This window comes from Oenanthe melanoleuca, chromosome 10, assembly GCF_029582105.1.
Source record: "Oenanthe melanoleuca isolate GR-GAL-2019-014 chromosome 10, OMel1.0, whole genome shotgun sequence".
In the NCBI taxonomy this organism is placed as follows: Eukaryota; Metazoa; Chordata; class Aves; order Passeriformes; family Muscicapidae; genus Oenanthe; species Oenanthe melanoleuca.
Genome location: NC_079344.1, coordinates 17,745,684 through 17,768,835, shown reverse-complemented (window position 1 = coordinate 17,768,835; position 23,152 = coordinate 17,745,684). Strand labels below are relative to the sequence as shown.

Sequence of the window (23,152 nt, the reverse complement as noted above, 5' to 3'; positions counted from 1 at the left end):
AAACAGCTACAAAAAGGAAAAAGGACTGGAGAGCTCCTTTCAGACAATTTTTCACCATATCTGATAAAAAAAAAAAAACATAAGCAGGCACAACAACTTAGCAAAGATACTGGCTGGGAACACCTCCCAAAGCAGTTACAAGAGGCAACTCATTAGGGGCAGGATTAAAAATTCTTTTTTATTAAGTTTTGAGAGGGAAAATGCTTTTTGGACAGTGACTCCTGCTGGGAAGGAACATGCAGCCAGCAGAACTATGGACCAAGCTTTGGAGAGCAGGAATGGTCCAAGAGACACCTGCTAGAAGGGGCTGGAATTACCCTGCACCAGAATTTGCAGGGCCTTTTCCTCTCTAGAACCTCTGGAGCTCCAACACATTCTGCAGCCTGCCCAGAACAGAGCAGGTGTGAAGCACTGGGAGCTCAGCAGCCTTGGGAATGTCACTCCCAAGATACCACAGGGTTTTCCACACTAAAGCAGCACATTCTTGCCTCTGGTTTTTGAAAGTCTGTGGTGAGTACCACATTTCAGTTTGGCACCAGCAGGAAGTCAACCGTTGGCTCCTTCTGTTGAAGAGCAGCTAAAGGTATGCATGCCATGGGAACCAGGGCAGCTGAGCCCAGCTTCCTGCTGCCTTTATCTCCAAACCATCAGGAAGGCACAAAACCACCATTTACATGCCAAAACATCAGCTTTGCCTTGGCACATCCCGTTCTTCAAGGATCCTTTTAACTCTTTCCACGATGGTCCACACTTCTGCCATGGCACCTCGGCCTGCAGGGCAAGAGCAAAACCACATTGTGAAATCCAGGGTGGGGGTTACCTAAAAAATGTGTGTGGGGCAAAATTCCATCTCTCACCTCCTTTCTCCAGGGTATGTTTCAACTCAAAATTGTGTGTTTTCAGTATCTTTCTGAAATGGTCTTTGCATACACAAAAGATTTGACAAATCCATAGCATTCCCATGACTCTGCCTGAGAGAAAAGACCTCCATTACTGAAAGCTGCTGTGGATTCTCACCAGCCTGAATCTTGGGAGCAGCTCCTGGAGAAGGCTGAGTGCTAGACAGAACAAAATGGAAAGGCTTTTCCTCTGGGCCTGGTTATCTGCCAGATGAACATCTAATCTATGCTGTGCTGCTGCTTCCCTTTGAAACAGTTTATAACTCAAGTTTAAAATTTTAAAGCCTGTGATGATTAAATCACCTTGTCTAACCTTGTGTGCTGAACTCAGCACTGGGAATTGAGGCCATTCACTCTTCTAATTTGCTTGGAGCTGAGGAAAGAAGCTTCTCCCACAGGTATCTGTCTCTTTTGGAAGACTGAAAAGGAGTCTCTCTTGATATTTTGTCCTGCTGGCTAATTGATCTCATAATTCACTGCTCAGCAGAAATTAATTCTGGGAGGTTTGTTTTCTTCCTTTTCAGCCCTGTAAATCTCAGGAGGTCTGGAGCATCCTGTGGACAAGCTGCAGGCAGATTTGGACCTTTCTGTTCTCCTAAGCTCAGGGAGAAGAGCTGCAACTGGCAAGAGACACTCCCTCTGCAAGGTTTGGCAGAGCCACACAGCCTTCCAGAACACTTCCAAGGCCTGCCTTCTTCCTCCACCACCCACTACTCCAACACCTCAGTGCTGGATTTTTAGGTTTAGCAAAGCAAACTCTTACAGCACAGCTCATGCCTACAGGTGGAAATCTGCCAGCGTGCCAGGCTCTAGAAATCCAGCCAAGGATGATGAAGATAATGGCAGTTTGGAAACTACCCAGTCAAGAAACTCAGTTTGGTATTCTAACTCTTTTAGCTGGACTTTCTGTCTAAACCCAGCCTTTACTAAGGGAGAAAAATTCATCAGGTAAAACTTGGGGGCAGTGAGGATCTGGTGCATTTCAGGTGAGACCCAACCACATGGGGTGAGGAAGAGAAACCTCCTAGAACAAAACAAACCACAACATCAACAGACAAAACTGGTGCAAACCTGCACCACGTGTGTGAGCTTTGCTACATGCTGCTTGTGTGGAAACCAGGGAAACCCCTGTGTGGATGGAAGCCACAAACCAAAATGAGTGTGGAAGAGGCTGTGGGGTGAAAGGCCTGAGAAAAGGGGAAGGGCTGAAAAAAACAGTCGTTTGTGGAGACTAGTTTGGGTCTTCAGAGAGATAGAATCCATTAGTGCCCTGCCATAATCTCCCTACTAGCTGCCAGGAAAAGTCCTGGTGTTTGCCATCAGGAAGATCTTGTTGGGAATTGACTCAGGAGAACAAGTGGAATCCAGTATGATGTGGCTGCTCCTGCCACCCCTGAATCCCTCTCCTCCCAGCTCCTTCAGGAGTGTGCTCTCACAGCTGAGCTGGATATGAAGAAATTTGATGTAATCATGTCTAAAATCCCAGTGGAAGGCTAATCATCCAGGATATTTCAACTGATGTCTGAGTTGCTTGGCTACATTCACCTAATTGTAAATATTTGGTTTTTTTTCAGTTCCAAAAGTACAAATCTCGAGAGGCATTGCACCTACCTAAGGATTCCAAAACTAAGCCAGGCTAGAATTTAACCACGAGGGACATTTGTCTGTGTCTGTCTTTGTCACAGAGTGTTTATTGGACTGACAGGGTAGTTAAACTCCTGCTAGAGCTGGGGTTGTTTCACAGAAGTAAGTGCACAGTACAGGTAATAGCTGCTGTGGCTTGAACTAGGGGGTGTTTTACAGAGCTTTGCCCAATAAAATATGAATAAAAAATCAGATCCATTCATCCAAATGGTTTGTTTTGTCAAAATACCTCCATTTAAAGCAGCTACTAAAACTCAAATGAGACCATTATTTCTTAGCACTGCAAGCTAAATGTATTGAGCCTGAACTTCCTCCACACTCCTCTTTCACTTCACAGAACGCTGGTGTCAAAAACCCAAATCAAAACTTATTTGGGAAGCTAAAAAGTAACCCAGGCAACAACAACAACAAAGGTTAAATGTGGGTCCAGCTACACCCCCAGCCATGTCTGCAAATGGCTTTTCTCACTGTCTGCTCTCAGGGACAAGATTTAACTCCAATGATGGAGCTGAGGAACTGAGGCACAATGAAAACAGCCCCCAGTCCCAGCAGAGGGCAAGGTCAGGGTACCCAAATCCCAGGCTGATAACGCTCACCACAGAACTTTCCTTCTCTTTGATCTCCTCTCTTCCTAAATGAGCATTTCTGTTCAGTATCAGCCTCAGCTGGAAGCTCTTAAAGCTACTTAAAAATTAATGATGAGGGATAACACAGGGCAAAGCTCCAGCTTGTTGTACAAACCGTGGCAGCTCAACATCTCAGTGGCCACAGAGCAGAAGGCAGCACATCCCTGCAGGACGAGGGAGGGAAAGGAGCAGGAGCCTGGAAAAGGACTGACCTTCATCCCCACACACGAGTTTCTTCACCACACAGGGGATCTCTGTGTAGCCAAAGGCCTTCAGCTGCTCCACCTGCCGAGCTGTGATGGGATGCTCCCACATGGCCGTGTTCATGGCGGGGCAGAAGAGCAGGGGCTTGCTCAGGTCCCAGGCGCGGATCACGCAGGTCTGCAGGAGAGCCAAGTGTCCTGGGCTGCGGTACAGGGTGTGCCCAGAAATGTGAATTCTGTCACCAGCTGCTGCAGCCGGGTGGGGCAGTGACCCTGATCTCCTGGCACACATTATCTGCTCATGGGCCATCTTTAAACCAGCTGGGCAATCATCTTTATCTTCCCACAGCCCATCCTCCCTCCAGGAAGATCTCATCTGCTGCTGGCCCATTCAGTCCCACTGTGTGACTGATAAAATTCCATCATCCCACTGGGAGATGCTCCAGCCAGGGCAGCAGCCAAGCCTTTCCTACCCAGAGAAAAACTGAGATTTTGGACACCAAGGGACCTTCTTTCCACTGGATTCCAGAGGAAAGCCAGACCTTTCCACATCATCCCTGGAGCTTCAGAGGAAACTGCACCTTCTCCAGGAGCACTGCTCCAGCTGAACCACATCTGCCCCTGCAGGAGGATGCAGCCACCATTGAATGGGACTGTGCCAACACCCTGACTGACTGACGGGTGTCAGCTTGGATTCTGACTCTGGCAGGGTTGGGATTGTTCTGTGTAATACTGCATTGCTATTTTAATTTTCCTAGTAAGGAACTGTTATTCCTAATTCCCATGTCTTTGCCTGAGAGCCTCTTAATTTCAAAATTATAATAATTTGGAGGGAGTGGGTTTACATTCTCCATTTCAAAGAGAAGCTCCTGCCTTTATTGGCAGACACCTGTCCCTGAAACCAGGACACCAAGGGAGGCCTTGGATTTCCTCACTCCTTCCCATCCCTTTGCTGCACTTTTCCAGCTTGGCTGTCTGGACTAACCCATGGGCTGAGACTAATTTGTAACACATTGCAGCCAAGCTCATCTCTGACAGGCAGGAAAGATGAGGGAAGATAAATCTCACCCTGCTCCAGCTAATCAGCCCAAGCTGGAACAAGACATGTACAGACTGTGTGGAAGACAAGACAAGCTGAGAGGTGGCCACAGATCTTCTTGGCTACACAGAAACCCTCGGGGCAACACTTCAGATAACAAAGCTGAACACTGAAAGTTGGCAATGAGTCTTTCTGACATGATATGCCAGCTGGATCCATAGTTCCCTGCAAGGGAAGAAGTGCTGCTTCCAGGATACAACAGAGGAGAACACAAGCACATCTGGGCTGCTACAGGAGATGCTGGCAGGTTACAAAACATCTGGCAGCTCCTGTGTGCTGCAGGCAATCAAATCTGACTCCTCAGCACTTCCAGATAACTCAGGATCACCTCATCCCCTTGGAAAGATAAATGCTGGTTGTTCTTAGTGCAGTGTCCATGGGATTCCCCAGGCATTGCAGAATATCAAACAAAGGAGCTTCCAAGGGAGCAGCTCAGATCAAAGAGTCCTTGTAGGAACCCTGCCCATCCTTTTTTATACCCTGTGACTTGAACCCTTCCCAGCACAAGGAAATCTGATGAAACCTGTTTTGAAGTGGCAACCAGCACCTCCAGCACTTCTCCTTTCCTTTCCCCTTCACAAGGCTCTCAAAGATCAACAGGAGCATGTGAAGCCATGCATCCCTGACATCCTTCCCACTGCTAAACCAGCACACACACAAGGGACTCAGAAGGATAAGGCATTGCTTGTCCCTCCCACAGCTCCTTCTGGCTTCTCTCAGATCCCCAGCAAACTGCTCTGGGTGGATTTTGTGCATTTATATGCACTTCTTACCCAAAAGGCTGCAGGTCACTCAAGATCTGCAGCCTCCTCAGATCTTTTGTGTGATTCATGCCTGGCCACAAAACATTCAGCCCTGCTGAAGGTCCCCAGCATGCAACAAAAAAAAAATCACATTCCCTTTTAATACACTTTCTTAGCCTAAAGAGCACTCAAGAGCATTTCAAAAAACAAGCGTGAACAAGCAAAATCCTCTGTAGCTGAGGCTGGGAAATAAGTGGGCATGAGCATATCTGAAAGTCTGTGCTATGTTAGGTGAGGGAGGTGGTGAAGCAGCAGGAAGTAAACAGTTTTATCTCTTCTCACAGGTGTCTTTCCAGATTGCATTGAAAAAACATAGAGGGACTCAAAAGTGAGCGAGCATGTATTTGTGACAGAGAGAGGATGGAGGCACAAAGAAACACCACCCTCCAGAAAAAGCAGGGAAGACACAAAACAAAGACTGGGAAATGAGATGAGAGACTGACAGAGGGAAGGGAAGGGAAGGGAAGGGAAGGGAAGGGAAGGGAAGGGAAGGGAAGGGAAGGGAAGGGAAGGGAAGGGAAGGGAAGGGAAGGGAAGGGAAGGGAAGGGAAGGGAAGGGAAGGGAAGGGAAGGGAAGGGAAGGGAAGGGAAGGGAAGGGAAGGGAAGGGAAGGGAAGGGAAGGGAAGGGAAGGGAAGGGAAGGGAAGGGAAGGGAAGGGAAGGGAAGGGAAGGGAAGGGAAGGGAAGGGAAGGGAAGGGAAGGGAAGGGAAGGGAAGGGAAGGGAAGGGAAGGGAAGGGAAGGGAAGGGAAGGGAAGGGAAGGGAAGGGAAGGGAAGGGAAGGGAAGGGAAGGGAAGGGGTGAGAGTCCGTCTGAAAGCCTCTCGTTTGCCCTGCCCAACGACCCTCGCCTGAGGCCTAAGCAGACCCCTCAAACTGCAGTTTAAAGGCGCTGGCCAGGGATGGGAGGAACGCCAAGCCATTGTTCGCAGGTGGTGCCCATCGGACCAGGACTGGTTTCTCAGGAGACTGGTTTAGGATAGTCACGGTGCACTGAACTGTGTTTAGTCGACAAGGCTCCCGCAGGTGCGAGAACAATGAACTGGTCAGAGATGGAGTGCCCTGTGTTTGTTTCATCCACAAGGACTCGCTTGGGCTTGTTGTGGGTTTGCTCCCCCCACGGAACCCAAAGTGTCCATGAAAGTTCTTACCTGTTTGGCCAGTCGCCCAATGCCTTGGAAAAGAGTATAATAGACACCCTCAAACTAAAGACCCCCGAGATCTCCCCGGACAGCAACAGACATCTATTGGCTGGTTCCATGAGGATCATCTGCCCATCCTGGTAGCTATAATCCCAAACCCTCTCTCTCTCTCTTTTATTTCCTGTCCCTTTATCGCATTTGGTTGGCACTAAATAAAGGTGCATTTTTGCAAAAGTAAACTGGTTTTGTCCCCTGCTGTGCCTTTTGTGCTTTGAGAAGGCTGGGGAAGGGAAGGGGCTGGGGAAGGGAAGGGGCTGGGGAAGGGAAGGGGCTGGGGAAGGGAAGGGGCTGGGGAAGGGAGAGAGACAAGCAGATGAAGCAGGAGCAGAATGTGCAAATCTGCTGCAAAAGCACTAAGATTCCATGGAGGCAAGGTCAGGCAGTGCTGAGGGGGCAGCAGTGGCAGGCAGAGCCTGGGTACTCACCAGCAGGTTGTCACAGATGCCATTGGCCACCTTGGCCAGCGTGTTGGCATCCAGAGGTGCCACCAGCATGAGGTCAGCCCAGCGCCGGAGCTCGATGTGCAGCACGGGGTCCGAGCGGCCCTTCCACAGCTGGGGAGACACACACCAAACCCTCACACACCTCATCAACCCCTCCCCAGGAAACACAATTTCTCATGGAATTATGCTTGTGGAATTTAAGGGATGGCAGCAGATCAGTGGATGGGGGGATCCTTTCCCCACAAGGCAATTCACACATCTGACAAGCACAGGTTTCAATATCCACAGCATCCCTTATAGCTTTGGAAATATTCCTAAGCCAGCTGAGCCAAACCAGGGGTACATTTCCTGGGGAACCCATGTGATTTATAAGCTTCACATTAAAGTGAAGCTGCCCACTGGCTTCTCAAGAGGTACAGACTCCCAGCTAAACAAGTAATTTTTAATTAGGATGCACAACTCTACTTACAGCAGCAAGGGGAACCCTCCTAAGTACTGCAGCAAACAGTGTCATGTTGGCTTTCTCCAGGACGGATGAGGTTTTTCCAGTTTGGCACTTCCCTTCTCTCTCAGCTCTTCAAATCACAGAAGAGTTTGGGTTGGGAGGAACCTTAAAGCTCACCTTGTTCCATGGGCAGGGACACCTTCCACTTGACCAGGTTGCTCCAAGGCCCATCCAACCCCTGAACACTTCCAGGGATGGGGCAGCCACAGCTTCTCCTTGACACACTCACTCTTGAGTGAATATTTCTGTTCTCACTAAAGCCCTGAATTGCTCAAGAGAACCCTGGCCTTAAGAGCTCAGTGAAGTGGGAAGGAGTTTTGAGAAACAGCAAACAGCATCAGGTGCTTATTCCCCAGAGGACACCCAACCACAGGCCAGCACAGGCTGTGTCAGGGCCACAGACTGCTCCTTCTGAATCATGGGAAGCCACAACAAAAGGCAGCATCCGAAAACCCGGGGCTTCCTGAGCACCTTTCCTGCCTCCTCCACTCCCTTCAATTCTTTTTTTTTTTTTTTTCTTTTTGTCAGAGTGAAGCATCTCACAAAGAGATGCTGAGCAGGTTGTCACAGTGAGCCCAGAGGAGGCCCTCAAGCTTATCAGAGGGATGGAGCACCTCCATCATGAGAGAAGTGGCAGTGTTCAGCCTGGAGAAGGCTTTGGGGTGACCTAGTTGTGTCCTTCCAGTGCCTGAAGGTGCCAGCAAGATGGAGGGAGGCTGTTTACAGGGGCCTGGAGCAACAGGACAAGGGGAAAGAGCTTCCAGCTGTCAGAGGGCAGAGTTGGATAGCATACTGGAAGAAATTATTCCCTGTGAGGGTGGTGAGGCCCTGGCACAGGTTGCCCAGAGAAACTGTGGCTGTCCTATTGCTGGAAATGTTCCAGGCCAGGTTGGATTTGTCTTGGAGCAACCTGGGACAGTGGAAGGTGTCCCTGCCCATGGCACAGGGTGGAACTGGATGAGCTTTGAGGTCCCTTCTGTGATTATTTCCCACCACAAGGACTCAGTGCCTGCTCTCTTTGAGGTGTACCAGCAGGTTTCAAAGCCTGACCTGCACCTCTTCTATCACCCCACTGAGGGTTCCCTCAGAAATAACTGCTGGGATTCAGTAGGTATCCACCAATCCCTGAGACCAGTCAAAGTTTCCTGGCCATTGCCATCAGCAGGTTTCTGTCCACTTAAAAGTGATGTTCATGTGTGAACAGGAATAAGGATAAGGAGAGAGCACCTTGTGCTCAGATCAGCACTGCAAAGCAGGGATGAAATGTATGGAAAAACAAATCTTCATGCTTGTACAGTGAACCCCTTCATACTCAAGGACTCTCAAAGTGTGGCAGTAAAACTGCAGTCAGAAGGAAAAAAAACAGGGAGCAGAGATGTTCACAGCCCTGACAGCTGAGCTAAGGAGAAGGAAGCTGCTGCCTTCGTGACAAGTATGACTCATGACAAGCACCAAACACACTCACCATGGTCTGCAGTGGCTGTCTTGACATTTCCTGACACTCCTCTCAGAGCAGCTGCGCCCAGGGTGGAGAGAGACCACTCTGCTTGCTGCAGGACAAAATCCTGCAATGCATCAGAGCAGCCTCTCACTTCCTCCTCATTTACAGCACGTTCTTCAAAAGCCACATTCTGAATATATATTACTAGACCAAGGAGTGAGTCTTGGCCCACGTTTAAAAAAGAACTAAGTGTGGTTTCTTGCAAGAAAACTTAGAGGAATGCTTCTATTTGCAGGAAGAACTCACCTGCCACTCCTCTTCATCACCATAGAGGGTCACAGGGATCTCCTGGGCATTGTAGAAATGTTTTGCTCTCTCAGTAGTGACCACCTTCACCTCGAGCTAAGCATAAAGAGACCACTGGTTAGACTTGAGGACAATTTTGAAGGTTTTGTGGTCTCTCAGAGAGCCTCCCCTATTCACAGCTGAAAGCCCAGGCCACCACAGGCATCCACAGGAGCCAGAAACTCACTTAATGTCAACCTAAAACTGACTGGTAATGAGGAAGATGAACCTCAGGCTGCTGATTATAGTGAAAAATACCCTTTTTCCATGGGACTGGCCACTGCCTGCTCTGTCCAGCAGCTACCAGAACCAACTGCATGGTTCTGTTGATCACACAGTGAGATGGGGACAAATCAGCCCCACTAGCAGCATCTTCCTACTGGAAAACTGTGGCTGGAGGTAGAGATAAAACACTCATTGTGTGCACTCCTTGCTACAGCTGCTGGAAACCTCCAAGCTCCAAGAAGTTCTCTGCAACAGCAGCAGTGATGTGACAGAGCATATTAATCCAGCTCCCAACAGCATTTATTCCACTGGGAATGAGGCTCCTTGCATCCTGGGAGACTAGAATAACAGCTGGGAGCAGTGGAAAATCCCAGCCTTGGCATATTATGGCTGCTGGTAATTTTCCCCATTTTCTGATAACAAAAAGCTGCACGACACACTTTTGGTATTTTGCCTCTTCTAAAAGTCTGTTTTTCTCGAAGCACCCGTGACTGGGAATCACAGGTGTCTGTAGTGTTTTTGAGTGTGAAGATCACACTCCCAGGCATTAGCTAAGTGTATTATTTCCATGCTAACCTCACCCCACAGGAAGCTGCCCGAGCCAAGCAGCGACACCCACAAAGGCGCGATCGCCGCTCGGCTGCACCGCGGGCCTCGGGCGAGGTGTTAACCACGGGCTGCAAGAAAGTTTATTTATCTGGGGAGTCTAAAGGCCACTGTGCAGTTTGAAGGAGGATGGCTGCTTATTGAAAAAAAAAAATAAATTATTTCTTCCAAGCATAAGCCCAGGAGTAGGGAAGAGCTCTGGGTGTTGAGCAGTGCATCCAATCATTCCAGGCCAGAACATTCCAGAGGGATGTTCAAGGAGTCTGAAATCCCAGCACCCCCCAAGAAAGTTGTTCTGTGAGTTAAATATTCTCCCTAATGAAGATTTCCTGCTGGGGTGGGCTCCTGGCTCCCTCCAAGGTCAGTGTTCTCCAGATCACTTTAGCCTACACAGTTTATTCTTTCTATTTACCTGGCACACCCTCTGTTTGCCTGTGGTATCTTCAACAGCAAAGGCAGTCTGGCCACACTCAAACTCCCTCCCTGGAGACTGTTTAGATTAGTTAGAGGTCTTTGGCTTAAGTCAAATCTCCAAAACAAACTTCACCACAAAGTGTGCTCTCCTGTCTTCAGGCAACACTGCAGGTCTCTGATAGAGGATTCTCCTGGCACAGCCCTTTCTGCTCAGGGTGAGGAGGTGCACGTGATTATTTTTTAATGATTTTCTCAGTTCTGACAGCAAAATCTGTCCAGACAGCCTGAGCACAAGAATGGGCAGATCCTCTATTAAATGACACCTGCAAGCTGAGGCAGAGGCTGCCTGGCAGGTACATAATGATGTGACAGGGTCAATTTAAAACTGAAGTCCAGGTGACATCCTGGAGCTTCAAGAGCAAAACATTCTGCACACTGAAGTCTGTCCTTGCCTTTCTTTATCCTAGGATCACAGACTGGTTTGGATTGGAAATTAAAGGTGCCCCATTTCCAACCCCTGCCAAGGGCAGGGACACCTTCCACTATCCCAGGGAGCTCCCAGTCCTGTCCAATCTATCCTGGGACACTTCCAGGACAAGGCAAGCAAAAGGCAGTGAGCTGTCACATCCACTGGCACTCTCGAGGAGGTGTTAAAGTTTAATGAGCAGCTAAATCACTCTGCCAAGTCCTTCACCACAGACCATTTCAGGCAAAACATCAATTTAAACTAACCACTCTGGTTGCAAGCCTGTGACCACATCTCTGGTATCAAAGCCTTTCCTCTGCTCCTGCCCTGCCTGCTTTGTAAAGTTCTGCCCCAACATTAAAGAAATTAATGCAAATTCGACAAATTCCATTGAAAAGTTACAGTGACTCAGCAGGCTTTGAAATCACAGCAGAAATGAGTAAATAACTTTGATTAATAAGCTTTTAAAAACTCCTGGATGTCTCACTTTTGTTTTTTCCGCCCAAAAACCAGTGGCCACAAAGTCTGCAGTGGATGTCACAGACCTCTGAGGCTTCACAGAGAGTTTTCACAGCTGTCTGCAGCTTTTAATTATGAAACAAACACTGAAGAGAGAAGGAAAGGAGCCACATTCTTACCACAGGTCATTTGCATTCTGCCTGTCACCTGCACAGAAGGATGTCCCAAGCTCCAGGAGCAAAGGAAAATGGACAATAGCCAAGCTAATCCAAGAGGGAGAGGATTAGAAGATCTCTATCTCTGGCTCTGGGCTGGTCACCTCATTCCTTGATGTCATTTTTCTTTGCCCTTCTTATTTCAGGCTGGGACCTTTGACCTCACTAATCACATCAGGTCGAGTCATAAATTAACTTTGAGGCCTCACATTGCCACACAAGCCTCACTTCCACCACCCTTTCCAGCTTGGATATCAACATCAACCAGATCAATCAGCACCTCCTCTGCCTCTGCTCAGTGTCCCCACAAGGTACAGCCTCCCAAGTCATCCCAAAGGAGACTCATGCAGCAATCTCACCAATAAATCTGCAGATTTCACTGCACCCTCTTGCCCCTGCCACTTTTTTCTTTCACTGCTCCAAAATATTTCCTCCATTTCTAAAAAGCTAAAAGTTTCCCATGCTTAGCTTTATCCTACAGGAATAAAGAGCACGTTTCCCTCCCTGATCAGTCACCAGTGGCCTCTGCTGGGCACCTCTGTTACTCCAGACAACAAATAGTAAAAAAAAAAGAAAATACTACACAAACACATCTAGCAGCTTGTGTTTTCCATTTCTGGTTTCACAAGGTCTGTTTTCCTTTTCTGGATCACATTTGGAAAAGCCACATCCCACCCATGGAAAACTGCAATACCCTGGAGATTTCAAGTTTCAGAGGCATCATCTCTGTCTGCAATCACATCTTGACTGAGAAGACAAACTCCAGATAAAAAATCTGAGCCAAAGCAATTTCAAGTATGAAAAGAGAGAAAAAAAATAAAATTTAAAAAACAGGTGGAATCCTCCTTACAGAAATTTCTGAACTGAAGTGCCCCCAAGGAGGAACCTGTCATTTCAGCAGAAGCCACATGATCTCTCCTCAAAACTCCAGGGTAAGTCCAGCTTTACAAAGCTCCACTCACCCCAGGGATTTTCAGCAACTCTGCGACGAGCAGGGGCAGCTTGAGGGCAGCCACACTTCCAGTCACTCCCAGCAGCACATGGAACTTTCCCTGTGCCTCAGATGAGCTGTTTCCTGCAGGAATGCCTGGTTCTGGCAGGGAGATGGGCTCCATGCTCCAACCCAACTGTGCAGGCACAGCAAAACAAAGACACTGGACTGACAGAGCCTCCAAGCACAGCTCCAACCCCAAACCATTCCTGAGGGCACAGATCTGACTGGACTCTCCAGAAAAATGGGATTACTCTGGGTCATCCCACAAGGATTTAAGGCACCAGCAGAACTTTAAGGGCATCTCAATGTTTCTCTCAGATACTGGGGAACAGACTCCTAAAACTTGAGCACAGAGACCACAAAAATGCCCTGGCAAAGTTCCTGCCTCCCAAAATTAAGACTCCCACATGCTGAACACAGTCCAGAATTTTGGACAGATAAATAAATCGTTTTGGGGTAAAATTTTACACCAAGTTCTCTAAAGGCAAACAACTCCCTGCTGAGTTGCTTTTCTTTTGCACTCTCTGGTGATTAATAAATGCACAGAGATGCATTTTAATAGTTAAAAGTGTGGGGCCTCACTGCATGCACAACCACCTTGTGTCTTACTGTGTTCCTAAATATTTACAGCAGCACTAGAAATTATTCCCAAATTCAGGTCTGCTGCTCCCACTCTGATAAAAATCAGAAATTAATGTTTTGGTGGGGAAAATGGCCCAAGCACCTCAAAGATAATCAATTAATTATTAAGCAGCAAAGAGTAAATTCAGTTCTGGAAAAATCATCGCATCCATTTGCAGTTTGTTCCATTTTAGTGATGTCCCTATTCAAAATAAGCTGCTTGGAATCACTTTGGGTGGAAAAAAGGACACAGGCTGCCCTGATTTCTGGGAGCTTCACATATTTATCCATATCTAATTAAAATAACATTAAAATTTTAAAATAATTAAGATTATTATCTACATAAAGCACCCCTAGGATGTTTCCAAAACGTCAACAATCAATTCTGCCAAAGCATCCACAAATTAAAGCTCGGGTATTAAAATGTAAATTTGTAAGTACAGAATTTTCAAAATGCTTGTAAATTATAAAGTAATGGTAGAAAGGATAAAAATGATAAAATCATAAAGCAATTATTAAAATGGTAAAGTAATGGTAAAATAACGGTAAATACGGTAAAAAGGTGAAAAATTAAAAATGGTACATATTTAAATATAACGGCAAAAATAGCCAAATGGTGATAAAAAATATAAAATAATGGCAAAGGATTATAATAAAAGCTGTATGTATAATAATATACGTAAAATAACGGTAAAAAAGTGCTGGGCCGCGCTTTCCTCTTACCCAAACACAGCTGTGAGGGAAGCAGCCACTAGAAAACAAGCAACTTTCAGGCCCTTAAGGGTTAATTAAATCGACTTTTAATCGCCGTAGCGATACCGGAAAGGGCTTCAAAAGGCACAACAGCTGCGAGAAGCCCCCGGGGGCTCCCTGAAAGGAACAAAGAGGGTTCCGGTACCGCCCGAGGCACGGCCGGGAGAGCCGTGAGGGGAGCGCGCTCCTGAGGGAGCGAACCGCGGGGGCTGCCGGGAACGGGCGCACGCACGGCGCTGATTGGTGCGCACGGTTCCTCCCCACAGCGCTGATTGGTGCGTGCCGCTCCCTCCCACAGCGCTGATTGGTGCGCATGGTTCCTCCTCACATCATTGATTGGTGCGTGCCGCTCCTGCCCGCAGCGCTGATTGGTGCGTGCCGCTCCCTCTCACAGCGCTGATTGGTGCGCACGGTTTCTCCCCACGGCGCTGATTGGTGCGTGCCGCTCCCGCCCACAGCGCTGATTGGTGCGTGCCGCTCCCTCTCACAGCGCTGATTGGTGCGCACGGTTTCTCCCCACGGCGCTGATTGGTGCGTGCCGCTCCCGCCCACAGCGCTGACTGGTGCATGCGCTCCCGCCCACGGTTCTGATTGGTGCGTGCTGCTCCCGCCCACAGCGCTGATTGGTGCGTGCTACTCTTGCTCACATCACTGATTGGTGCGTGCCGCTCCTGCCCGCAGCGCTGATTGGTGCGTGCCGCTCCCGCCCACAGCGCTGATTGGTGCGTGGTACTCTTTCTCACATCACTGATTGGTGCGTGCGCTCCTGCCCGCAGCGCTGATTGGTGCGTGCCGCTCCCGCCCACAGCGCTGATTGGTGCGTGCCGCTCCCGCCCACAGCGCTGACTGGTGCGGGCAACGCGCGCGCCCGAGCAGGTATCATGGCGGCCCCTCAGGGCCCCGTCCCCCGTTATGGCGGTTGTCCTGACCCCTCGTGCCTCAGTCGTGCCCACCCGAGGGATCCCGCCAAAGCAAACTTTAGGCTGCTAAGGAAATAGTCTTAGCGGGGATTCTGGCTCGTGGCAAGGTTTTGGAACGTAGCAAATGCCAAAAAACTCGATGTGTGAGGAACGGAATCAAGGAGAAAGTCTGAGGGCCCCTCAAGCGACAGGAGTGACATCTAAGCCTAAGAGCGTGTTGGGGACCAGGAGTGAAACCCTTCCTACGGGATTCAGGGCATCCACACAGAGTTGGCAGGGGAAAGTGCGTTAAAGGACAAGGCATTTATTGTCTGAGGCACAGACAGGACGAAGGGAAATGGCTTCCCATGCCAGAGGGCAGGGTTAGGTGAGGCTTTGGGAAGGAACTGTGCCCTGGCACAGGCTGCCCAGAGAAGCTGTGGCTGCCCCTGGATCCCTGGAAGTGCCCAAGGCCAGAGGCAGAGAGCTCTGCTTTGCTGCCTGCAGGACAGGGAGGGTGACAGGGACACCCCAGGTGTGTTCTGTCCCCGAAGGCAGGAACACCCCATCTCTCCCACCCCGTGGGCTTCGGGAGCACCAGGCTTTGATCACACCCCATCAGCCCCGCCTGCAGCAGGGACCGCTTACAAGGTGAGAACAAGGGGTCGAGTTTCCCACCTGGCAACATTTCAGCGCTCACACACTCAGGAGACACATCGGAGAGGAGGGTTAGGTGCTGAAGCAATGTCTGTTAGTTACAGCTCGTTACAGTTATTATTGATGCATCTTATTGTCAATGCAAGAGGTGAAGTCACTTAATCCATCATTTCTCAGACACGGATGACAGAGCACGTGGTTTGGCAGAGTAAGTTTTAGGCGAGCTAGAAATGGATTGCACAATATTTAAACCTGATTAAGTACATAATAGGCTTAGCAAAGGATTACTTTTCTCCTGACATTTTATACATAAATATATACACACACACACACAGACAGGCATTTTATCAGTAGCTGCATTTTAGTCTGGTCAAGAGACGACTGCCTATTGCAGAATGACTGGAGTGATACCCTTAAAAAGGAAACTAGTCTTGGTGTGCTTTGCTGGAGAAGAGAAGGTCCTTTCTGGGGTGATTCTCAGGGGTAGGGGGTCACATCCAAGCATCACTGGAGGGCTGGAGGGGACAGATACAGGGCTGGGGACTCACACAGTCCTGGCTGGTGGCACACTGAGCTCCTTCCCTGTGCCAGGCAGGAGATACTGGAGCCAAGGGACTGGATTGGATTCTGTTTGGGCTGCTTTTCGAGGACTTGGAGGAAAATTTGGCTTATTTAAAGTGCATTTAGAGTTGAAAAGCATTTCTGAGAAGTAGCTTTCCCTACTCCTGCCCTGCAGCATCCATCCCATTTGTGCTCCCAGTCATAATCCTTTCCAGGGTGTGCCAGTCACCTTCCCCAAAAAGTGTTGGTCTGAGCTCAGCTGCCTCCTGCTAGGGTGCAGGACCATTATTTAATGTCTAACATCCCCAAACGGGGCAGGGATTTGGGCCTGACAGGGATTTCTGCACCAGGAAAACACATGGCCACATCTCACCATCATTTTTAGGTGAATTTGTGAGCAGGAGTCCTTCTCTCCAGCCTGGAGGCTTCCTTAAGAGACTTAAATGAGCACAAACCTCCAAAGCTAACAGGGACAAACCTTGGCCTGGCTATTTCCATGAGCAGGGAGACTGCTTGGATGTGCTGGGATACAGGGTGGCGAGATCTGACCCGCAGCCTTGCCCAAGCGTAAATCCTCTGAGGAACGCTCTGTCGCTTTTACAGCTGCTTTTCAAAACAGAAACCTTTAAAAAAACAGACTCAGGATGCAGAATCTGGAATGGGATGGTTGTATCCCGCAGGGAAAACCTGTCCTTGCTCCCCAACACACACACACGCACACACACACTGGTCCTCCACGTCAAAGTGTAAACTACTCACAACACCACACACTGAGAGAAGTTGTAGATCCTGAGCCAGGGTGTAGATTAGGAATCTCTTGGCTTCCAGCATATCAACAGCAGGATTGAGGGTTTCTTTTTTTTTTTTTTTTTCTTTCCCCTTTTTTTTTTTTTTTATGCTAAATCAGCCAGCCACCTGCTAGTTAAAAAGCAAAAGAAAAAGGAGAGAATTCCCAGGATTGCTTGCCCTTGCTGAGACAGTGGCAAGTGGCTGGACACTACCAAGAAAGAGAAAACTCACACATGTCAAAAACCCGTGGTTCAGGGCTTATTCCAAGAGGGAAGATGGGTGCTGGTTGCTGTTTTTCCCTTTTGGGGGGCATGGGGGGGGCTTTTGGCTGATGAGGTTCTAACATACACCTATCACCACAGTAATTAAAAACCACCATCGTACACTATTCCACAGGGAAAAAGAAGACACGTGAACAGACACCGACTACCACGCACAACAAGAGCCCTGCAGGTCAACTCACGGCCTCTTCAGAATGAAAAAGAAAGGAGAAAAAAAAAGCTCGAGACAAGAAAAACAGAAAAAGAAAAAAGGAAAGAAAAAAAAAATCCCAAAGGATCTCGTTACAAAGACGGGAAAAGAACCACCATTATGGTACACTCTGACTTTCTGAGACAGCTGCAGAAACTCAGCTCAGGCTTCCTCCTCCCTTTTTTTCCCCCACCAGCTCTTCCTCCCGAGGACAGAGTCCCGCTGCTGCTCACATCTCGTTGGAGTAGGTGTAGTTGGGGGTGGCCGAGTACTGCGTCTCGTGCTGCATCATGGCGCCCTGCGCCGCCCCCATGGCCGCGTTCTGCGCCGCCTGCTGCACGTGGGGGTTCTTCCAGGCCCCCGTGGTCCACTCCTCCTGCGCTTTGCTGAAGCTCCCGCCGCTGCCCCGGTAGAACTTGTGCACCTGCAGGGAAAATCCAGAGGGGCTGAGCGCCTGGGGGGTGGCAAGGGCCACCCAAAGCGACGTGGAAGCCCTGTTTTTCCTGCCGTACCATGGTGAGGGCGATGAAGGAGAACACTGCCATGGCTGTGAAGAGCACGGTGGGGATCAGCATCACCACAGCCGAGCCCACGTTGGTCCCAAAGAAGGAAATCGCTGCAATCCAGCCACTGCAAGGAGATGGAAACAACTGGTTCAATCACCAGCTCTCCCAAACTTCCAGCAGCCCTCCCAGCTCCTCAAAACACCTCCCTCAAGGAGAAAACCAGTAAGGAGTCTAAAACACCACGGTGACCAGCCTTGTACCCAACACAGCAGCATTTTCCTTACCAGACTCCCCATCCAGGGATCCCCACTGCCTGGATAATGCTGATCACCAGCTGGGCCATGAAGGTGAAGAAGAAGGCCATGAAGCTGAAGGAACTGTCTGTCCTGCAATAGAAGGCTCAGTCACTCCTGCACCTCCATCCCTGCTGCACTCCAAGGGAAGGGAGATGCTCCTACGTATCAGATCTGGCGTGGTTTAGCAGGAGGGTGATGAAAAGCAAAATTAAAGGCAAAGGAGAAACTGCAAGAGGCTGGAGGTGGTCAAGGGGCACCTGGGAAAGCCACAGGGCACCAGACCCTCCCTATGGCTCAGTCAGCTGGGCTTGAAGACATCTGTGTTTGGACACGGCTCTCAGCACACAACATCCCACATGGGGAACAAATACACTCCAGATTTGGGGATTGACCTCAGCACCGTGGGTAATCCACACAAACACCTCAAAAATTTGTGGAAAAATACAAAAGATGCCTCAGGGATGAGAGGGAAAGTGGTACCCCAGCTACATCCTCACCACTGTCCCCCACTGCTGCACAGAGGCACACAAGAGTGTCCTTACATCACTGGTGGGGGCTTTGGCCCCCAGGAAATCCCAAACACTCTGGTTTTGAAGCTTAGAAAGTAAAGCTAAAAGGCTGCACAGAAAGGAATTCCCCCAATTAGTCAAGCAATGCCCCAAGCTAAACACTGACCGTTTAGGAAGGAAAACAAGGCAAAAAGAAGCCAGGCTCAGGTGCAACCACTTACTTGAAAGCTTTGTAAATAGGTCTAAACCAGCAGACATAGGAGCAGGGCGTAAAGAGAATGAGCCAGAGAATTGCCAGTCCAAAATTTACAGCTCCGCCGCCTCCAATGAGCCACGCGAGGCAGCCCACGAGATTCACCGCCAAGGTGATGCTGTTCACTGCAAACACACACACACACACAGAGCAGAGTAGCACGGAGCAGGGTGGCACTGACACACCGAGGACCCCGACCCCAGGGATTTATGGAGTTCTGCTCTAGCTGGGCTTCTCTGAAATTGAGCCTGGAGCACATTCCCAGGCTGGCTGGGCCCAAGGGAGTCAGGTCTCTGCTGAGTGTAACAGGAGGAAAATCAATGTATCGCTCAGAGCTGTGATTCCCTAAGCAGTTCCAGGAGGATTGGCTGGAGTCACATCCTCCTGCTCTTATCAAACCAGGACACATTTCCACTGACAGAATTGTGGTGAAGTTTTTGCTTCCTCCAGATACATCTTTGCCGAAGGAGCTCATGCAGGAGCTCCCCGAGCACCACTGAGAGCCAAAATCCTGAACTCCTGACCTCGCCTCGCTAGTTCAGGGGGTGACACATTTCCCTCGCCCACCCCTGCTTGGGATCAGGCTACACAAGGGCTCCAACTATGAATCCCAGCTCAGCAGACACAGGACAAAGCAGAGAAGGCTCAGCTGCGTTCTGACGCCTCCGAGTTGGGAGAATGATTCATTATTTCGACGAGAACGAAAGCCCTCCCACCGCCGCCTGCCTGAGAGCTGCAGCTGGCAAGGGAAGGAGCTCAGCTGCCCAGGCTTGCCCTAAAGAACACGAAGGGACCACTCTGTGCTGGGTGTCTGAGGGGCTGGTGGGGAGAAAATGATCCAGAGAGGAGCTCCAGAGGCAAAACCCAAGGGACAGCAACCGGCTCTGAGAGCTGGTGCTTGTGCTGAGGAGCAAGGACCAAGCTGTGTTACATTCAGAGGAAGAACATCCTGATTGAGATGGGGAGGGAATTGAACCCCCTCAAGAGAGCTTCCCCAGGGAAGCACAGTTTTTTTCCTCCCATGTCTCCTGACATGATGAAGCTACCCCAGGGTCACCTTCCTGATGGGACACAGCCCCAGGGATGCCAGCAGGAACATACAACCTCTGTGGTGTTAGCTCAGCTCTTCCTAACCTGCCCCTAAAGCACAAGCCACTCCCTGGGCACTGATGCTTCCAAAGTTCAGGGGAAACGCCTGATAAGGGAACTAAGTTCTTCTATAAAGAAATGAAATGCTGGTGCCAACTTGCCCTGAGCTCTGCATGTTCCACCTATGTTAGGGTGTGACCTGTCCCTCTGGCTCTGTTCCCTGCCCAGAGTTGATGAAGAAGAGAGATCCAGGATAGCTGGAAGAGCTGGAAGCTGGTGACAGCTCTGTTAGCACAGCACGGCACACAGAGGCATGCAAGAGGAACAGGCAAGCTCTGGGAAGCCTCCAGCTCCACGTTTTGGGGGAGCAGGCACACCAGCCCTCCAGTCTGAGCCGTCTCTCCTTACAGCAGGACACCAACATCACCACCAACAACCCTGGGACGCTGAACCAGCTCCACAGCTCCATCCTGGAGGCTGGAAGGGCTGGGATCCACAGGATGCTGCAGCCCACCTCTCATTCCTGAGTTTTAACACGAGACACCAAGGCCTGGAGGGGGAGAAGGGCTTCCCCTGACCTTGCCCTGCCCTTTCAGCTGGCAGCTCCCAGAGGAGCAGCCTTTGGAGAGGCAAACAAACCCCAGTGGAGCCATTGCCACGCAGCCACTCACGCATCCAGAGGTAGTAGAGCCGCTTGGCCATGGTCCGGTGCTGCGGCGGGATCTCCGCGTCGAAGTCCTGGTAGAAACATGGCTTCAGGGGGATGAATTTGGGCAGGGGAGGGAAGTTGTTCACCTTTTCTGCAATGAAGAGTTTCACTCAGTCAGGCACTGCCCAGAGCTGAACAAAAACTAACAGGCTTCCTGAATAACCCCAACAATGGACAAGTTTTACACAGGAGTTAAGGATTTCCCATGGAAACCACCACCAACCCACCCAAAGGGAGCAAATTCAGCCCTCACTGGCCACACCACCCCACTGGTGACTAATAAGGTGACATTATGGCCAGTAAAGCCCACAATGATCTCCAGAGCCCCCCATACCTGCCATGCTGGCACACACTCAGCCTCTCTGCTCCTCAGGAAAAATACTTTGGAAAAACGAGGGAGCTTTAGGAAAGCTGGAGGAGAAGGAGAGAAAAGGTTGATTGAAGTGGTCAGGGACATCTGCAAAAGCCTTCACCTTCCCCCCCTCATTCCAAAACAACTCAAGGACAGCAGTTTGCTTCACTTCTGTGACACTCTGCACTATCACACATCCAGGCTGGCACCTGGCTGGCAGTGAGATAAATCCTGGCTCCTCTGGCTCAGGCTTATGCACCAGTTAAGGCAGAAGATTACGAGAGGATCCAGTGATGTGGGGCCTCCCACTCCCAACTGACCTACATCCAGGAGAGGGCCAGGTAGGGCAGCAGGGAAGGGAGGTGGCTGTGGGCAGTTTGAAACCCTCAAGTTCATTACTTGCCCCCAAAATAATTATTTCAAAAATGTATTGTTCTTTTTGCTGAATTCCAGCACAGGGGACTACGGGGCTGCCTCGTAGCTGCCATCTCTGCAAACCCAAGCCAAAAACAAGGCCAAAAAGGGAGCAGGGAAATCAGAGCAGAGAAACCAGCTGGAAAAAAAAGATAAATCAGTGGCGATTGTCACTAATGAGTCACTTGAGTGCCTGGCTTAACAATTACTCATGTCATTTGGCACATCATTCCGGAGCACGCAGGTGGGAAAGGAGGGAGCTCGGCATCCCAGGACCATCCCAGACCATTCCATGCTCAGCTCTGTGCCAGAAATGAAAATTACGGCCAATTGAAGCAAAAAATTAAGACCTGAGGTTTTAAATAGAAGCGTGAAGATGGCGTATCCCCACCTGCCTGCAGGTTTTACCCTTTCCCAGCCATCCGGGCAGAGCCGGCAGCGCCCCACACATTTCCCAGGACACGGGGTTGGTGCCTGGGGCTCCCGGGAGGATTTGGGGGGCTCGTCCGCCGGCAGCCCCGGATGCTTCCATCCCGCCGCCGCTATAAATACGAGCCCCTCGGGCGCGGTGACGTGCGCCCGGCCGCCCCTGCCCACGTGTGTCGAGAGCGGGGGGACACGGCCAGGAGCCCCCACCCCACACCTGCCCCACCGTGGGGACAGCGATAAATTCGGGTGGGGTTTCGCTGCAAAATCAGGAATATGGTGGAGGGGCTGGAATATGGAAAAAGGAGGGGGGATCGCATAGGTGATGGCACCGAGAAGAAACCCCTCGGGTGGGTTTGGGGAGGGCAGGCAGGGCCCACGCGTGAAGGGCTGCGTGCCCCACGCATCCCCACCTCAGAGCCCCCCAGCAGCGGCCTGGATCGGGGAGAAGGGCGGCCCGAGCGCCGCTCGGTGCCCGCTGCGCCCACGCGTGTGCCGGGTCACCGCGGCTGCCCGCACGCCGCGCATCCCCCCCCGCCAGCGGGGAGCAGAGCGGGAGGTCGGTGCAAAGGACGCTCGGTCCCCTCGGGGGGAGCATCCAGCGCGCTCTCCCCGCGACGTTTTCCCTTTTCCCGCTCCCGGGACTCACCACGTGGAGTGACCCGTCCCGTCCCCTCCGGTCCCCGGCGGGTGGCGGCGGCCGCCCGCCCGCCCGGTGCTGCTCCTGCCGCAGCGACCGCGCTCTCGCGAGACTGCGGCGCCGCTGCCGCCCGGGCTATGGGCAGCGCCGGGATCTCGCGAGAGCGCCCGCCGCTGTCCAGGGTCCTGGTGCCGCCGGATGGAGGGGCGGGGCCGAGGGGAAGGGGCGGGGCAATGGGGAGGGGGCGGGGCCTTTATGGGGGACTCTATAGGGCTGGGGGCTCTATTGGGCTTGGAGGGCTTTATAGGGTAGGGAGTGCTCTAGGGGGTGGGGATGATCTATGGGGCTTGCTGGGCTCTATAGGGATGGGACTGGTCTATGGGGCTTGGGGGTTCCATGGGACTGGGAGTGCTCTCTGGGGCTTTGGGGGCCCCATGGGCTGGCAGAGCTCTATGGGGCTTGGGGGGCTCTGTAGGGCCGGGGGCTCCATGGGGCTGGCAGTACTCTATGAGGTTTGCTGGGCTCTATAGGCATGGGAGTGCCCTATGGGGCTTGGGGGGCTCCATGAGGCTGGGAGTGTTCTATAGGGCCAGGGGCTCCATGGGCTGAGGGTGTTCTAT

General features: G+C 50.7%; 2 protein-coding genes across 4 annotated transcripts; both read right to left on the bottom strand.

The window, feature by feature from the left end:
* Positions 1-152: 152 nt before the first annotated feature.
* PPCDC (phosphopantothenoylcysteine decarboxylase) lies at positions 153-14,175 on the bottom strand. Of its 3 annotated transcripts, XM_056499800.1 has the most exons (6): positions 13,932-14,175; positions 12,556-12,720; positions 9,170-9,265; positions 6,900-7,028; positions 3,382-3,550; positions 153-771 (listed from the first exon to the last, which is right to left on the bottom strand). In XM_056499800.1, exons 2-6 carry the CDS (start codon positions 12,706-12,708, stop codon positions 686-688), a joined length of 633 nt encoding a protein of 210 aa, XP_056355775.1. In that variant the 5' UTR covers positions 12,709-12,720; positions 13,932-14,175; the 3' UTR covers positions 153-685. The 3 variants fall into 3 exon arrangements, with proteins under 3 accessions (XP_056355775.1, XP_056355776.1, XP_056355777.1); XM_056499801.1 differs by lacking the exon at positions 3,382-3,550 and having other exon boundaries at positions 13,932-14,169; XM_056499802.1 differs by lacking the exon at positions 13,932-14,175 and having other exon boundaries at positions 3,382-3,575; positions 12,556-12,646.
* Positions 14,176-15,607: 1,432 nt separating this feature from the next.
* On the bottom strand, positions 15,608-22,673 carry SCAMP5 (secretory carrier membrane protein 5). The gene is made up of 7 exons (XM_056499799.1): positions 22,542-22,673; positions 21,035-21,111; positions 20,663-20,791; positions 18,871-19,027; positions 18,129-18,230; positions 17,851-17,968; positions 15,608-17,762 (listed from the first exon to the last, which is right to left on the bottom strand). The coding sequence occupies exons 2-7, from the start codon at positions 21,039-21,041 to the stop codon at positions 17,568-17,570; spliced, it is 708 nt and encodes a 235-aa protein (XP_056355774.1). The 5' UTR covers positions 21,042-21,111; positions 22,542-22,673; the 3' UTR covers positions 15,608-17,567.
* Positions 22,674-23,152: the final 479 nt, after the last annotated feature.

Bases quoted from the DNA above. Each gene is read 5' to 3' on its own strand.
- PPCDC (XM_056499800.1), bottom strand. From the start codon at position 12,708: ATGGAGCCCATCTCCCTGCCAGAACCAGGCATTCCTGCAGGAAACAGC. The intron at 9,266-12,555 runs GTGAGTGGAGCT...CTTTATGCTTAG, and splicing joins AGTTGCTGAAAATCCCTGGG to CTCGAGGTGAAGGTGGTCAC. The intron at 772-3,381 runs GTCAGTCCTTTT...CTTGCCCTGCAG, and splicing joins ACTCGTGTGTGGGGATGAAG to GCCGAGGTGCCATGGCAGAA.
- SCAMP5 (XM_056499799.1), bottom strand. The intron at 19,028-20,662 runs GTGAGTGGCTGC...GTGTGTTTGCAG, and splicing joins GCTCTACTACCTCTGGATGC to TGAACAGCATCACCTTGGCG. The intron at 18,231-18,870 runs GTAAGTGGTTGC...CTTCTATTGCAG, and splicing joins CCTATTTACAAAGCTTTCAA to GACAGACAGTTCCTTCAGCT.